General features: G+C 50.9%; 9 protein-coding genes across 9 annotated transcripts; 2 read left to right on the forward strand and 7 right to left on the reverse strand.

Annotated features, from left to right (window-relative positions):
• Positions 1-473: 473 nt before the first annotated feature.
• An09g02310 (hypothetical protein) lies at positions 474-1,337 on the reverse strand (the record flags this gene model as incomplete). Its single annotated transcript, XM_059749653.1, has 2 exons — positions 474-1,196; positions 1,263-1,337. 2 exons carry the CDS (start codon positions 1,335-1,337, stop codon positions 474-476), a joined length of 798 nt encoding a protein of 265 aa, XP_059601326.1.
• A 1,054-nt stretch (positions 1,338-2,391) lies between these two features.
• An09g02320 (uncharacterized protein) lies at positions 2,392-3,684 on the forward strand (the record flags this gene model as incomplete). The annotated part of the gene is made up of 3 exons (XM_001393509.3): positions 2,392-2,607; positions 2,685-3,199; positions 3,258-3,684. 3 exons carry the CDS (start codon positions 2,392-2,394, stop codon positions 3,682-3,684), a joined length of 1,158 nt encoding a protein of 385 aa, XP_001393546.1.
• Positions 3,685-3,943: 259 nt separating this feature from the next.
• Positions 3,944-4,729, reverse strand: An09g02330 (uncharacterized protein; the record flags this gene model as incomplete). Its single annotated transcript, XM_059749654.1, has 3 exons — positions 3,944-3,949; positions 4,087-4,503; positions 4,586-4,729. 3 exons carry the CDS (start codon positions 4,727-4,729, stop codon positions 3,944-3,946), a joined length of 567 nt encoding a protein of 188 aa, XP_059601327.1.
• A 769-nt stretch (positions 4,730-5,498) lies between these two features.
• An09g02340 (mitochondrial 54S ribosomal protein mL38) lies at positions 5,499-6,315 on the reverse strand (the record flags this gene model as incomplete). Its single annotated transcript, XM_001393511.1, has 2 exons — positions 5,499-6,082; positions 6,141-6,315. 2 exons carry the CDS (start codon positions 6,313-6,315, stop codon positions 5,499-5,501), a joined length of 759 nt encoding a protein of 252 aa, XP_001393548.1.
• A 377-nt stretch (positions 6,316-6,692) lies between these two features.
• On the reverse strand, positions 6,693-7,215 carry An09g02350 (hypothetical protein; the record flags this gene model as incomplete). Its single annotated transcript, XM_059749655.1, has 2 exons — positions 6,693-6,781; positions 7,023-7,215. The coding sequence occupies 2 exons, from the start codon at positions 7,213-7,215 to the stop codon at positions 6,693-6,695; spliced, it is 282 nt and encodes a 93-aa protein (XP_059601328.1).
• Positions 7,216-7,675: 460 nt separating this feature from the next.
• An09g02360 (hypothetical protein) lies at positions 7,676-8,029 on the reverse strand (the record flags this gene model as incomplete). Its single annotated transcript, XM_059749656.1, has 1 exon — positions 7,676-8,029. The coding sequence occupies one exon, from the start codon at positions 8,027-8,029 to the stop codon at positions 7,676-7,678; it is 354 nt and encodes a 117-aa protein (XP_059601329.1).
• A 1,367-nt stretch (positions 8,030-9,396) lies between these two features.
• On the forward strand, positions 9,397-11,310 carry An09g02370 (uncharacterized protein; the record flags this gene model as incomplete). The annotated part of the gene is made up of 6 exons (XM_059749657.1): positions 9,397-9,447; positions 9,521-9,574; positions 9,611-9,770; positions 9,817-10,161; positions 10,211-11,021; positions 11,172-11,310. 6 exons carry the CDS (start codon positions 9,397-9,399, stop codon positions 11,308-11,310), a joined length of 1,560 nt encoding a protein of 519 aa, XP_059601330.1.
• Positions 11,311-11,999: 689 nt separating this feature from the next.
• On the reverse strand, positions 12,000-12,686 carry An09g02380 (uncharacterized protein; the record flags this gene model as incomplete). The annotated part of the gene is made up of 1 exon (XM_001393515.1): positions 12,000-12,686. The coding sequence occupies one exon, from the start codon at positions 12,684-12,686 to the stop codon at positions 12,000-12,002; it is 687 nt and encodes a 228-aa protein (XP_001393552.1).
• A 437-nt stretch (positions 12,687-13,123) lies between these two features.
• On the reverse strand, positions 13,124-14,424 carry An09g02390 (uncharacterized protein; the record flags this gene model as incomplete). Its single annotated transcript, XM_001393516.1, has 2 exons — positions 13,124-14,203; positions 14,263-14,424. The coding sequence occupies 2 exons, from the start codon at positions 14,422-14,424 to the stop codon at positions 13,124-13,126; spliced, it is 1,242 nt and encodes a 413-aa protein (XP_001393553.1).
• Between the last annotated feature and the right edge of the window lie 1,188 nt (positions 14,425-15,612).

Consider the following 15,612-nt stretch of genomic DNA (forward strand, 5'->3'; position numbering starts at 1 on the left):
GGGGGGGGGGGGAGTTGGATATATACTATATCAATCTCAGTCAAAGCTATGTGAATCTCAAATATATAATATACAGAGCATTCGGAAGACTCAGGTTAGAGTCCGAGCCTGTGTCGCTAGTGGCATATCTACTCCTCTTCTTTATAATCATCATCATATGGACCTTTCCACGTAGTCATTGCTATCAAATCCGACATAAGCGCCACGCATATCGGCTCATCATTCAGCTCATAGAAATACCCCACCATCATCAGCCTCTCGTTCCAGGTCAACCGACTCACCAAGTCCGCGATGTCGGGCGGCCCGTCCCAGCGCGCCCAGGAACCGCACTTCCTCGCCAGCGGACTCAAGCCGCTTAGCGATCTCGGGCGCGGGCGAGACTGGCGAAGATGAGGACGTTGCCAGTGGCCGGGTGGACGAGCCACAAGGGGGTTTTGGGACCGGAGAGTTGCAGGGGTATTATGGCGTCGTATTCATGGGTGGTGTCTTTCGTATTTCAAGAGGAGGTGAGTTATTCGGAGGCGAAGCAGTGGGCAAGGTCGGCAACAGTCGGTTCCCTGAGAAGGTCGGGAGGGGTAAGACAACCCCGAACGTCTGGTGCAGGTCCTGGGTGACGGTGTGGAAGTCGAGGGAGGGAGACCAGGCTGAAGAGGTTCGTGGGCTTCACGGTCGGTGTCGAGGGCGCCGGAAGTGGGATCGGGAGGGCATACCGACCGAGGTTCTTTCGAGATAACTGCGTGGGAGCAACATCGTCCGGAGCGTAGCTGGGCAGTTGGTCTCAGATGGGCGTCGGGGGCTAGGTGGGCGAAGACCAGCGTGAAGCTCGAAGTCAGATCGGGGATACGCACCTGTTCGAGACTGCACTCCACCTCGACGGGGAAGATGGTCTCCCCGTTGAGTAGAAGCGTGTTGTTGAAGCGGCCGGTGATGTACAGCTGGCGTGGGCATCTAGGTAGGCGTTGTCTTACGTGATGAACCAGCCGGAGGAGGAGCTGCCGCACGGTGGGCTCTCCGCCGGAGAAGACGCAGCGCAGATCCGAGAGGCCCCAGGTCGGAGCGGGTTGAGCCTCTTGCTTCGGCGTGATCCGACAGATGCGGTCGTACAGCAGGGCCAGGAAGAAGTTGGGAGCGAAGCCGAGGAAAATGCGATGGCGGTCGACGAGGTCGAGAAAGCGGCGCGGCTCAGCGCAGTCTAGCTAAGGAAGACATGTTGCAGTGCGCGGCTTTACCGGCGGCTACGGCTAGCGCTGGGGAATACACACGGCTTTGGAGAAGCCGGTGCTGCCAGAGGGGAGCATCAGGGCCCCGAGATCATCGGCCCGTCGGTTGCGATTCATCGGGAGTGGAGTTGGAGGGGGAGGAACAGGAGATCAATGCAGATAGCTGATCCATGAGATACAAATGCGCGGTGTTGACGCCCTGGAAGGCGCATGTCATGCAGCTGTGGGTGAGTATCACCGGGTCATCCGGCAGCTGGAGAATGAGCTTGGCCTGGGCCCTGCGACGGCCGGTTGAAATCGCGAACCTGGGTACAATAAGCGACTGTGCAGGCCCGGAACCAACGGATGTTCTCTCATCGTGGGGGTCAAAATGCAGCAGGAACACTGTGTCCCGCTGGGGAGGTTTGACACCGAGGTTTGCATCCAGTGCGCATCGAGCAGCTGCTGATAAGCGAGCCGCTCTGCTGACTCCGCAGCAGTTTTTGAGATCTTGTAGAAAGTACTGCCTACAGAAGTGGTTGCAGCTCACTGCAGAAGCTCGAGCGGGTTGGTGGCCTTGCGGGCGGGGGGCGGCAGGATCTTGGGGTTCATTTCTGCAATGTAGCTCTGGACCTGGTCTTTGCCTGGCTCCAAGACGGCAGGTGAAGGAATAGGATGAAGTAACATGGTGCGACGGCTGTTGCGGATGATTGGAGAAGATCCACAAGGCTCAGTGGGAGTTCATTTTAATGGGCCGGGTGCAGAGCTAAGCACTGCCATCTTCGGAGTTCGCAAGGCTTGTCTGAGTCGACGAGGCATTCTAGTGAGGGTGGGCCAACGTGTCTGAACGGATCTTATTCGTGAAGAAATCGATTAGTGCTGGATTAGGGCCGACACAGGGGCCGAAAAGTGGACCGGATGTCCTGTTAGAATCCGGCCCTTTCCCCTCTTCTCTTTTGCCTGCAAGATTGGCACTCCTAATGCAGAGTCCAGCGCAGTATCCCTGTCATCATGGCCAGTCTGACCACCATTCAGGAGGCAGTGAGAGTTATTTAGCGGCGGCTGAGTTCCTCCTCGCTGACAATGGGCTTCGGGGGATTGTTGAGAGGGACTTGATAATCCCAGTGGTTTATCCTCCCATCCATTGTCATTCTCCGATCTTTGTATCTTCTATGGGACGATCACTACCACCATGTCGGCGACAATGTCCTCATCGCCCTCCGCCCGCTCTTCGACGCTAACTCCGGCGGAGCTGGCCGAGTGGTCGCAGTCCCTCAAGCCGGTGGTGTTGGGTCCCAGTATCACCATGGTGGTACTTGGCAATCTGGGTGTGATGCTGCGTATCTGGGCCCAACGGCGCATTCACAAACGTCCCGTGCAGGAGGACTATTGGCTGATCATGGCCGTTGTATGTTATCTTTCTTTCGCCGCTCTGTCGACCCATCTCAATCAACTCGGTCAATAACCCCTCATATCTGTCTCTAGCTCTTTTCCAACGTGGGCTCGATCGCCGTCCTAGTTGCGGTGCATTTTGGATTGGGGTACCATCAGTTCCGCGTCAACGCTGAGGATCCATCGCTGCGTTCCCTGCAGTGGATCTTCTTGTGCATGTGGCTCACGGCTACCTTCAACGGGCCCTCCATGCTGGCCACCAAGATTGCCCTGCTCCTCTACTACCGCCGGCTGTTCATCGTGCAGCAGATCTGGCTGCGTATCTTTTGGTGGACCAATGTTGTGTACGTGGTGCTCTGGGGCATCGGCTCGACCATCACATATATGCTCTCGTGCGTGCCAGCCAGCTACTACTGGGAGCGTTTCAACCCGGAGTCGACGATGCACGGCAGCTGCCGCAACACCACCAACGCCGACGGCGTGCCGCTCATTCTGGACCTGATCTCCGACGTCGCGATCCTGGCGCTGCCCATTGCTACCATCGCCACCCTGCAGATGCCGCTAGCCCGCAAAGCTGGGCTCATCATCGTGTTCTCGGTCGGATTCCTGTACGTTCCCCTGAATGAGATTCCCTGTTATGTATAGCTAGCTTAACTCACTCCGCAGTGCCATTGTATCCGCGGTCGCCCGCGTCGTCGTGCTCTACAAGGCCACGAGCCTGCACACGGACTTCCCCTACGCAGCTGCCCCCTTCGAGATGCTGGTCGTGATCCAGCTCAACATGGCTATCGTGTGCGCAACCGCGGTGCCCATCGCCTCGGGCTTCCGGGTGGCCTTCAGCAAGAAGCGCCGCCGCGACAAGAGCTGGATGGCAAAAGGCGTGAGCGGGAATACGTCCAGCAGCCACGCCTCGGCGGCGGCGCGGGCCGCACGCCTGCGGCTCGAGGAAGAGGCCAGCAGCAGCACCGAACAGCTGCATATGGGGCACTTCACCACCAGCTGTGCCTCCAAGGGGCCGGAAGATCGGGCGCGGGGAGAAGAGCCCGTGACAGGGAATGGGATTATGGTGAAGATGGATGTGGATATTCGATAGTATAGTACTTCTACCATACAGTTACATAGACACGCAGTGGGAAACATATACCCTAATACTAACCCCCAAACCACCCTCAAAAGCCACTCACTCCACCCTCGTAGCACACCACCAAATAATCCTGGCATTATCATCCATAAAACTCGCCTTATTCCTCATTTTCAGCGTCGTCTCCCCGACCTCCAACTCCGCCTGCACCTCCCACTTCATCCCCAACTTCTCCCCAACCTCCTTCCAAAAGCCCTGCAAACTCCCCACATCATGCCTATAATGCAGCATCGTCTCTTCCGTGAACCCCTTCAAATCATACACCCCGGCTACCGTACTCCCCATCTGCCTCCCACAAACCACCGTTCCGATCTGCCCCCTCGTCAACCCAATCAACCGTTTCACACCACGCACCTGCCCCTCATAATCCCAGAAATGCAGCAACGAGCCGGCCCAAACAACATCAATCTTCCCCTTCATCGTCCCCACAATCTCGCCCGACTCCCACTCCTCGTCCGACACACCTAGATCCGCGCCCACAAATGTAGCGGGGAACGAGTCGGTATTGTCTCGGAAGAGCTTGTACCCGAGCTCGAAGAACCCGGGTTCTAGATCGAAGCCGTATAATTGCGAGGGCGGGATCGAGGCCGCGTAGACTAAGTATCGGAGCTCTTGGCCGACGCAGCAGCCGGCGTCGAGGAAGCCGTTGTCTGGGGAGGCGCGCAGGCGGGACAGGACCTGTGGGTAGAAGGGGAGGCAGGAGAGGTGGCAGCTTAGGAAGCGCATTTGACCGATGCAGGGGTAGGGGAAGATGCGGAAGGCTTCATCTCGCTGTTCACTCAAGTGGTTTCGGTTAGAGTTAGGGGGATGTCATCCTGGGTTGGAGATAGTCCTCGGGGGTATGGGTGCCTACCAGGGCTAAGACATGGGGAATGATCTCTTCGGGTGTGAGTCCGCTGTAATTCTCAAGCATTGACTGCGCAGCGGGGTCGATGGCCGTGACGCTGGTTTCGTACCAGGCTGGCTTGGTGGTGGTGGTTGTGATGGTGGTGGACATGGTAGGTGAGTTATGTTGTTGGCTGGAAATAACGTCGGGGTTGATGGATGGGCTAGAAAGTGAGTTCAGGATATGTGACCGTTAAGCTTGATTGTAGGGAATGCTTCTCCATAAAAATCTGGAATGTCTAATCCCGATTACATCCCCACCGCTGCTTGTCCTGCCCCAGAGAATCGGGGTGCTTAAATAGGGGTATTATGCTACTCCACCTGTTTGTTATGGTAAATGATATGCACTGGCTCTCTACTCGGCCTGACTAATTTGTAGAGATTGATACAATGGAAAGAAGACGCCATCTAGTGTAAAATCCTTCTCTTTCTATTTTCGGCATTGATCCAGGCACATAGATAAGCCCTACCACAACATAGATGGACATGCGAAATCTTTTTCCCTAGACCAAGAATACACAACAGGAGGGGAGTAATCAAGAAGTCAGGAACGAAAAGCCAACATGCCTCTCATGTTACCGAGGAGGGGTACCTACCTACACTAGTGCTGACAAGAGCATTTAGCGTGTAAAGCTTATCCCTATGTAGTATACAATCAGGCCTTTGCTAGCAGGATTAGTTTAGTGCCTGCAGCTTGCATTTAGTAGATAGGTTCTAGAGTCGAGTTTTCGCTGCGTGCCTGTGCCGGTCTTCCCCGAGGTGGTGTTGCTTACTGGACATGCTGAGTGTACACAAAGTACGCGACTTGCTAGTTTGATTTTTTTTTTCTTTTATTTTTCCCTTTCTACAGAACCATAATTGTCTTCAAACAAACAAGCAGATCAAACAGAGGCCACCACCACACCAACCAAGGCCAGCGCACCGGCCAGATAACTCCCCGCGGCCATCTTGTGGCCCGCCCCACTCGAAGTCTCACTAGCGGCAGCGCCAGTGCTGGTGCTGGTGCCCGAGCTTGTGGTCGTGCTGGAACCGGATGCGCCCGAGCTGGAGCTGGAGCTGTTATTCGGCGCCGTAACGCGGAAGTAATTGGCCGCGACCGGCGAGCCCAGCCCAGTCTGGTTGAGGAAGCTGACCAGCGGCAGGTTGACCCGGTTCACGGGCGTACCCTTTACAGTCAGCATGAAGGATTCGTAGCGACTAGGGATGCTGAAGTTGGAGGGCTGGTCGAACAGGAACAGGGTGTAGTTGTGGGTGCCGGACGTGGGGGTGGGGGCGATGTAGGAGGCCAGCACATTAGCGTCACTGGAGCTGTTGACGGCGGTGGTCAGGTTGGCGACGATGGTGTGCAAGATCACCGAGGGGGGAGTGGTTTTGTTGTAGTCCGGGTCGACCATCAGCAGCAGATAGGGACCCGAGCTGCTCAGCCCCATGTCGTGGAGATGCGGCTGCGGCGCGTCCACGGCGACTATAGATGGTGTATTGGTCAGTCAAACAAGTCTGAATCGAGTATCGGTCGTGCATACCGCTCGCGTTTAGGAACTCGCCAGGGGTGAAGCTGACTGAAGTCGACCCCACAAAATAGGTGACATTCAACACCGTCGACGGCTCTCCAATGCTCGCCAGTTCAGGAGGGACGGTGTCCGCGGTCGCGGCAGTAGCAACCGCGGCGAAGGCGGCAATGGCAGAGACAAGACGCATGATGGGGATGTTCGTTGGAGCTGGACGTAGCTGAATTCACTGTTGGGTAGGAGTTGGGTTAAATAGAGAAGCCTGCGACCTGTGCACTGTTCGACACTTAGCCTATAAGGTTAATAGGTCGGTTGCTGACAAGCAATGTGGGAATGGCTCCATCAATCGTGGCCCTAATTAGGAAAATAATCGTGGTGGCATCTGCACATGGCCGGAGGCTGTTAGCGCATAACTATGGTTCGGGGATTACTCTAACTTTGACTTTAGCATCACTCTTGGCGACAGCCGTGGCACATGGAAATGAAAGGAATTTTCCGTCTCGCTTTGTCGTTGGGATGGCCATATTTGTCGTTTCGGGCCATATTACCTTGTTTTTATCATTTTAGTTAGTTAACGAAGAAGTGGGAATACGCTGCAGACTTCCAAGCAGCGGTGTGGGCGTCATCCCTGTCCTCAATATGCAGCTGACTGACTTCTAGGGGTTGCCAAGGAGAAATTGGCAGGAAATGGTATCAACTCCCGCTGCACGTATGGGATTTTACCCCCAGAGACTAGTCCTATTTTCGTCTCTCTCGATAAAATGATGTATATATTAATTAGGGAAGAGCATTGTAGAAAGGCCGGGTCGTTATCGACACCGTCACTCATGCGTGATTCTCATACAAATTTCTCAGCCAACATACTCATTTAAGATAACATCCATGATTTGCACGTACCAGATTCTAGAATTGTTCTTTGGGTTTCGAAAGGCGGATCCGCCCCCAAAGGAGGTGAAAGTCCTCTAAGTATAGTACTGATCCCAACAGGTGGTCCTGGCCCCATTCCCGAAGGAACAATGCGTCTAGCATGAACCAGGAGTCCATGTGTTCTTTTCTTGTGGATATTCAAATCTCTAGTGCCAGACGGCATTGAAATTAAGTGAGAGAAGCAATACCATAAGAAGAAGAACTATAGCAAGCCCGATCAGTTCCTATATATCAGAGAACCATATGCTGAGTAACTATAGCGGAAAGCCCTGGACTGGAGCGAAAAGGGGCTAGAGGTAGTAACCAGCCTCGATATATTATTTAACGAATGTTGATGGTCTTCTTTCATGTAGCAGGGGAAAGACCTTGACATACTGTTGAAGAATCTACTACTCAAGATAATTAGGGCACGTGGTAGCTACGATATATGGAAAGATGAAAAGCCCGGAGGTCTGGGGGTCTTCCCACAGAACGACGTGCTCCCCATGTCGATATCTAGACTTTGTGCAAGAATATGCTTTGATTCCTTTCTTTTTCTTTCTCCTGTCTCTATTTCCTCTCTTAGCGTGTTTCAAAGAAGAAAATAGAGACCGAATGCTATCCATCTACTCCACAATAAATTCTCAATCAACTTGAGCCAGTGCATCGATAAATGCATCAAACGCGTCCTCGAACTCCGGACTTTCTGATACCCACTCTACCGCGCCTTCGGACTCGAACGGCTCTAGCGCCTGGCCGTTAACGACGGGAAACAGGCGGATGTGCAATCCACGGTACACGATGGCGCCTGCGCAGCAGTCCGCCGGCACGTCAGGGTTGAGCTGGCGCTCGACCTGCCAGCGGGCCTCAGCACAGGCAGAGGCTAAGTCCCAGTTGCCGTTCCAGTCACCTTCTTCGAGGTCGGCCAAGTACATGGGGAGACGCCTGTCACTGTAGCCGTTGACGAGGCCATTGAGATAGGGAATGGAGATGGACATGGTGCTGGTTGTTTCTGAGGATGGTTACTGGGGGTTAGTGGATTGTGTGTGAAGGAAACTGTAACAGACGGTGAGGATTGATAAGGTGATGGAGCAATACTTCGAAGGGGTGAGGTGGTGGTATTTATAAACAATCTTGTCGAGGTGGAATTAATTTGTTGGTTGGGGTTTGAGGGTGATTCCGGCCTTTTGGGGATGCTGAGAATATACTGACAGGTGAGATTGTTATTAGAGATCTAAATCCTGGAGAGCACCACACAGATACTCTGATTATCGGAGATGTTCCTACAGATACTTCAATATAAATGGAGGAATTCGAACAGGAATCAAAAGCACCGAGGATGTTATCATGCGGAGATACTGGTACTGCAGGAACAATGCACTGGCCAAGATCTGAAGAATCTGTATATGTGCCCTGCAGCACCTAAGTGGTAAATCAGAGCTAAACACCATGGAATAAACCGTGATTGTTGTGTTGTATACGGTTTTGAATCGGATATTGATTAGAGTTCATTATCTTACCCCTTCGGCTGCTTCCACGGTATGGGGTGTTCTTATTGTCTGTCTATTTCTCCCATAGCCAGGGAAAAATCTCTTTGGAGTGATGAGATTCATTTTTCGGCTACTGAGTTTGGTATCTTGATAGCGTTTCCTACTAGTAGTTTGAGGACTGGGGGGACGACTTGGATTGAAAGGGAAACAGACTGAAGAAAAGAGAGGTAATGAAAAAGTGAAAGAGACTGAAGCAATGAAAGTAACTGAAGAGGCAAAAGCAACTGAAGAATCGGAGTAGGTTGAAGAGACGAAAAAGAAAAAACGCGAGCAGTGAGAAACAAAGAAGATTATAAACACTATTCAACACCTAATATGCATGACACAGTCATCGGCACATGGCATCCTCATTTCGAATTTCCAGTACTAGTTCATGATTTAGACTGAAATGGGACTTCCTCAATTGCCACCATCCAACCTAGAAGCTCACCGTCTGTAGACTATGATGCTATACTGACTTGCGTTGACTCTTCGCAGTAGCCACTAGGCGGCCGAGAGGGGCAGAACCTACGAGCTGGTTGCAGAAATATTCGAACAAAGAAAAGGGTAAGCGAGTGAAGCGAACAGGACTCCTGGGTCAAACTAACGAGACGACAACCCCTCGCTGTGGTGGAATACCCTACGCATACTTACTTGCGCTGATTCAGTTTTGCCAGTGCTTACTTGTATGGTGACTCTCCTACGGCATACAAGTGTGGGCTTTCTATATACAATGTAAGCTACCGTCCCACTTCAGGGGAAGAACTCACTTATAATCAACCAAATCATGGTGTTAGCCAAACACACAAGGCTTCCCTTAGAACATTACGTCCATAATGTTCGGCTTCAGAGACTGGAATAGTCTTGTTTCTTGTGTGGTGACGACAGTATGCATAAGCTCTGCTCTTGTGGCACTATGTTTGGCCAAAGACGTTCAGATGCCTCTAAACCTCTATACAGACGCAAGTTTGCAATGGAAGCACTGCGGTGAGGTCAACAATCACACTCTCCAATGTAAGTATGCATATGCTTCTAGGCCTGTTCCGAAAGGCGTTGACGCGACAGGAAGGCTCCCGACTGGATGTTCCCAAGGACCACTTCAGCCACTCGTCCGACAAAACTTTCTCGATACCCATCATAAGGATGCTCGCTAAGAATGCATCTGCTACCGGAGATAGACATATCTTTCTCAACCCCGGGGGACCCGGAGGTGTGTTGAGACTACAGTTAGTGTAACTTTCACTGACATGGTGTAGCCAGTGGAGTGGGCTTTCTTCGTGGATCTGCGTTTGACCTAAATAAACTCATCGGGGAAGGTTTCCACTTACTGAGTTTCGATCCTCGTGGCGTATGTGGATCGATACCGAAAGCTGTTTGCTATTCAAGCAACTCCGAACGCGCTGCAGCGTTTGCCAGCAACCTTTGGGACCTTAAGTGTCAAGCCGGTGCGATGTACACTAGAGCCGAGAATAAAGCAAAGGCCTGTGAAGACATGATGGGCGAGTATGGAAAATACATAAGCACCCCGCAGATAGCTGCTGATATGAATTCTATCCTCGACGCGATAGGGCAGCAGAAGATGTATTATTGGGGACTTAGTTGTCTGTTATGTTTCTTGCCACTGACTCGATAATTGACTAACGGGCATAGATGGAACTACACTCGGTCAGACATATGCGCAAATGTTCCCAGAGCGGGTCTCCCGAATGGTGCTGGACGGCGTGAGCAATCTGGATGAATGGTACAATTCCTTTTTAATTGAAGAGTCGTTAATTGATACGGACAAGATCTTTACCGGCTTTATCGAAGAATGTTTCAAAGCCGGAGAAGTTTGTCCGTTACGGTCAATCAAGGGGGAGCAGTTCAAGTTGGCTAGCCGCCTTCAGTCCTATATCGATGGGTTTTTACACGAACTCGAAGAAGAGCCAATTCCTGTTTACTTGAATAGCACGAATTATGGTGCCATCACTCGACGAACTCTAGTGACGAACGGGATATTCTTTGCCCTTTACAAGCCGACAACTTGGCCATCCTTTGCCAAGATTCTGGTTGAATTACTAAACGGCAATACGACTCCGGCTTACAATGCATATTCTGAATCATGGGTGCTGAAGTATCTGGTGGATGAATCCACTACCTTTATAGGTTTGAATGATAACCGGAAAACCGGCGAGAATGCCCCTGTTCATGGTATTAAGCCAGTCTACCATCATATTAGCTCGAGACCGGAAATGTCCTATTTGGTATTAAGGTATGAAGGATCTGATATCTACGATCGAGCCTCGTGGTCGGTTCCGACAACCCATGAATTTCATCCTCGGTACTACCCAGAGTTTCCCCGGACGAGGACATTCGAGCCGATACTGATATTGTCAACTACTTGGGATCCTGTATGTCCATTGATATCTGCAAAGAAAGCTCAGAATAGCTTCGAAGGCACTCGTCTAGTAGAACAAATATCGTATGGTCACTGCACTCTCAGCATGCCTTCATTGTGTACTGTGGGGCATTTGAGGCGGTATTTCGTTGAAGGAATACTACCGGAGCCCAGAGCAACGTAAAACAGAACTTCTCCCCCAACTTGATGACTAAATACTAACTGAGTAAACAGGTGCGGCATTGATGCTGAGTATTTCCCATCTGCTCGGGGATCTGCAGTGTCTACATTGAGTGTCGAAGAGGAGGATTTGCTCAGTAGTCTTCATGCGTTGGCAACAAAAGATGTCTTCCTTGTTAGAAGCCAGGTGTAAGGGCGAAGCTAAATTTCAAGGTCGAGAGCATTGGTTGCTTTGCTTTAGTGTCAGCCATACTTAGTACTTGACACTCAGTCGGAGAGGGCTTTTGATACGTAGTGTGGCAGATTTGGCTCATCTGTTGGTAGGGATATCAGCGATTATCGCACATGACTGAAGAAGTAATAGAATTCAATTCTTTTTGCTGACGCACAATGATATATGATGGAAACTGAAAAGCATTATATACACTTGAGGAATATTATACACGAGGACTTTGCCTGTGGTGAAGACCAGCCAATGGATCAGCATGGATGAGCATTATTTGGTCTCGAATTCAAAGGTATGAAGGGATATAATTGGTATCCTTGTTGATTGCACCCACTGCAGGTTGTGCTAGCTGTCGAATGTATGCTTTTGATGCAACCACCAATAAAGGCCTTGGAGTATCGGAAGCCTCCGAGCAGCAATTCTTTTCCCTTCGGTATCAGTTGAAGTCCAGATGTCCGCCTGGCTGGGCTACCTAGTAATCAATGCCATTCCCTTCTGCCATAGAATACTTCTTTCACCCTGCCATATGCGAAAAGGTAGGCAGTTTGCCCGATTGAGAGGCCTTTGGAGACACTAGACACCAACAAGTGCCAGAGGCTGGGATGAAGACATGTAGTCGTCGACTAGTCTCAATGGTTCCAATGGACTGTAGCCATTCAATCAGAAGCAGTCTGCCCAGCACTCTCCTCGGCCAACTGTTTCAACGACCTCTTCTCCTTCTCAATACCATTCCGCCGTTGAGCAACATCACAAAGCTCAATATTCCCACACTCACACTCCCCATTCCTCAACCACCGATACGTAAGACTCCACCTATCCTCCCTTAGCCTCACCGAACCATCGGGCATCGTATCCGTCTTGCGCTTCTTGATCCCATGCGTCCAATGAAGTCTCGCATCCCCAACCATCGCCATCATCGTCCTTGGGGTCAAATCCACGTCCACCCGCTCCTCCGTCTTTCCCTTCCGGAACTGCATCAAGACCGGCGCACCCAGCGACAGCGCATACAGCTGATCCCACGCCAGGTGCGCATCTACATGAGGCGGAATGCCACTTCCCGGCGGATAATACTGTAGACAGACCTGATCCGGGGGACGGGACTCCGTCGTGGGAATCAAGGGCTTCAGCCAGTCTGGAAACTCCTTATAGGGTATCTCAGGATCTACTCCGAAGGTCTTATAGTCGAATGTGTAGCCGTAGTGGAGAGATGTGCGCCCGCTGCGGTCGGGCCACTTTAGTTCATGGCGGAAGATGGAGATTAAATGCTGCTCGTGCTCGGGAGTGATGAAGTCTTCTTGCCAGAAGATTCCACGGGGGGTGAGGGGCAGCTCTTTCATGCTCATTGTTTGGTCCGCTGCTGGGTTTTAGATTTGTATAGGCAAGTTATAGATGGGTTATACTGTCGGGCAAATCCTAATTTGGGAAGAATTTTCCCGGACTTGCCCCGCGGGGTGGAACTAACCGGATTCGGTATCTGGGAGGTGGTGGGGCCAATCAGATTGCCGCTATCTGATCTAGATGTTGACTGACCTATGCTGGAGTCAACTGATTTGGCGTACAATTCCAAGTGAATGACATGGAATAGGCCAGATGTATTCTGTGGATACTCCGTGCGGTAATTGTGGGAGTGTGCGATATCCTACTTGAACAAACAGCCCTGGTTGCACATATTAAGACGAGTCATGGTATTCCTAGGATAACTATTCATGCGTCAACCATGATTATGAACATACAAGAATTAGGTTCAATAGTTATATAGTATGCTATCAAAGAAATGCGTTCAGCTAGAATTGAGTTCGATCGCCTCACCAAATGCACTCGCCACATACTCAATATTCTTCTCGTTCAGCCCACAGATACTCACTCTCCCGGAAGGCAAGAGATAGATATGAAACTTCTCCCGCAAACGAGTGACCTGTTCTTGATCCAGCGCCGTGTAGCTAAACATACCAATCTGGCTCTCCAAAACCGACCAATCCCCGGGCGTCCCCTTGTTTTCCAGCCTTCTGCGAAGCTCACGCCGCATGTTCTTGATTTTCGAACTCATAGTATCCAAATCTCTCAACCATTGACCTTTCAACTTCTCATTCCCCAGGACAGTCTCGACAATACTCGCCCCGAAGCGAGGGGGATTGGAGTACTCGGAGCGAGCGAGAGCAACCAATTCCGAGCGGGCACCCTGAGCTCCAAGATGCCGCGGCACGACAAGGTGGAGAGCACCTACACGCTCGCCATAAAGTCCGAAATTTTTAGAAAAAGACTGAGCCACGCAGAGGCCTGGACAGTCGGGCTGTCCATCCAAGATCAGTTGCTCCACGAAAAACCGAATTGACCAGGCATCACCGTCCACGTCGCCTGTAGCAAATCCTTGGTATGCGCTGTCAAACACAACGTATAGTTTCTTCCGCTTCATTACCTCCGCTACTTGTGCCCATTGCTCGTGGGTGAGGTCCACACCTGTCGGGTTATGTGCACAGGCTTGCAGGATCACTACATCTCTCTCCTCGGCGGTTGTTTTAAACACTGAGAGCATTCCTTCCAAGTCCACTCCCCTGGTTTTTGTGGAGTAGTAAGGATACTCTGCGATAGGGACCCCGACGTTGGCCCAGATAGTCTTATGATTGATCCATGTCGGCGAGGGTATGAATACCCGCTTTGGGCGAAGATGATGTGCTAGGAAGTGCGCAGCCATGTGGTTTGCGCCTGTTCCTGAGACTGTTTGGATGGAAGTGATGCTCTTTTCTAGCTTTGCGGTAATCTCGGATCCGAATGTAAGGGACTGGGCTAGGTTAATTAGGGCTGGGGAGCCTGCGATGCCGAGATATTCATGGTTTTGACTTTGAGCGAGGAGCTCTTTTGCCTAACTCTAAGAGTTAGCTTTTCAATAGCCAAAATATAGTCCTGACAGTATTAGCGAACCTCTCTCACGCTCGGAAGTACCCAGGGTTGGCCGTTCTCGTCGCGGTAGGCCCCTGCTATCAGGGATACTTTGTTTGGGTGCTGGTCTGCATCGTATTCTGCCATTAACCCGAAGGCTGTATCTGCTGGGGCAATAGGTAGGCCAAGGTATTGCTCGCTCATGTTCGGGGTCTGTATGGTTGTGTTTGCTATGTTGCTGGTGAGTGGCAAAGCCTGGGAAATGATGAAGAGGGTGCCAGTGATTTATTGAGAGAAAAGTCAACTTATCAGCCATTAGAAAATCATGCTAGCCATGTATTTAGATATTCTCATTATTTGTCCAGTGCAATCGTTTCGGCCCAGTGACCTTTTTACCGGCCTCCGATGCTTGCTGTCATGGTTGGTAATCGGCACAAAGTATTCTTCCCGGTGGCTCGGAACCGATGCGTCGACACTACTCGGCATCGCCAAACTCACATCCACAGACACCGTATAATCATAGAGCCGAAGTTATCTCTCAAAATGAAAAATTTGACTCTTGCAAGAACCCAAAGCCAGCAGACTTAGCGCTGCGGGCCGGCAGGTGGTCTGGATATAATGATTTTCAAGATTGGCACACAGCCCAACTAAGTCCAGTTCATGATGGTTTTAGACAGCATTGATATGGTTTACAAACCACGATAAGTTAATGATTGCGCCTCCAAGGATTGCTTGAGCCTAAGCAGTGTTCATCCAACCATAGCTGGTTCTATCCTACGGCTAGTTGCCGTTTGCCGGAGCACCAGAGCCAACCTTAGCAGCATCGTATGCTACAGTTGAAAGCTACGTTCCCTGTAGATTGCTGATTATATTGAGATCCAAAAATCCTCTAGTTCGTAAATTCAGATGCATGTAACTTTGGTACAAATCAATAGTCTAGGGGAAGATGAATGGAAGACTCCCATTAGAAAGTAGCAGTAATGAATGGCATTGCATGAGCCACCACTGATTGTTGCCTCGGACAGCCCAACCACACCTTCACAGTGACAGCTTTATAACGATATGTCAGCGCTTAATCTAAAACTCAAGTCTGGTTTTTTAATGGCGTGAACAGGATTATATATGATGCGCTTGTCGATCACCAGGACACGGGACAACATGCCACGTCATCCACAACCAGCCAGTTCAGGGTTGTGTAGATAGTGGCTATTTTGTACTGCAAAGATTAAGCCCGATTACTTTGGCTAGACAATCGGCGATACAAGCACGATATCAGATTAATATCACTTTCAAACAAAATATAAGAATAATGTCAAATTTGAACGGGGCATTCACTCGAAACTTGCAAGGAACTAGTTGCCTACTTTGGTATAGTGGTAAGTCTCAAGTCAC

This window comes from Aspergillus niger (genome assembly GCF_000002855.4).
Source record: "Aspergillus niger supercontig An09".
In the NCBI taxonomy this organism is placed as follows: domain Eukaryota; kingdom Fungi; phylum Ascomycota; class Eurotiomycetes; order Eurotiales; family Aspergillaceae; genus Aspergillus; species Aspergillus niger.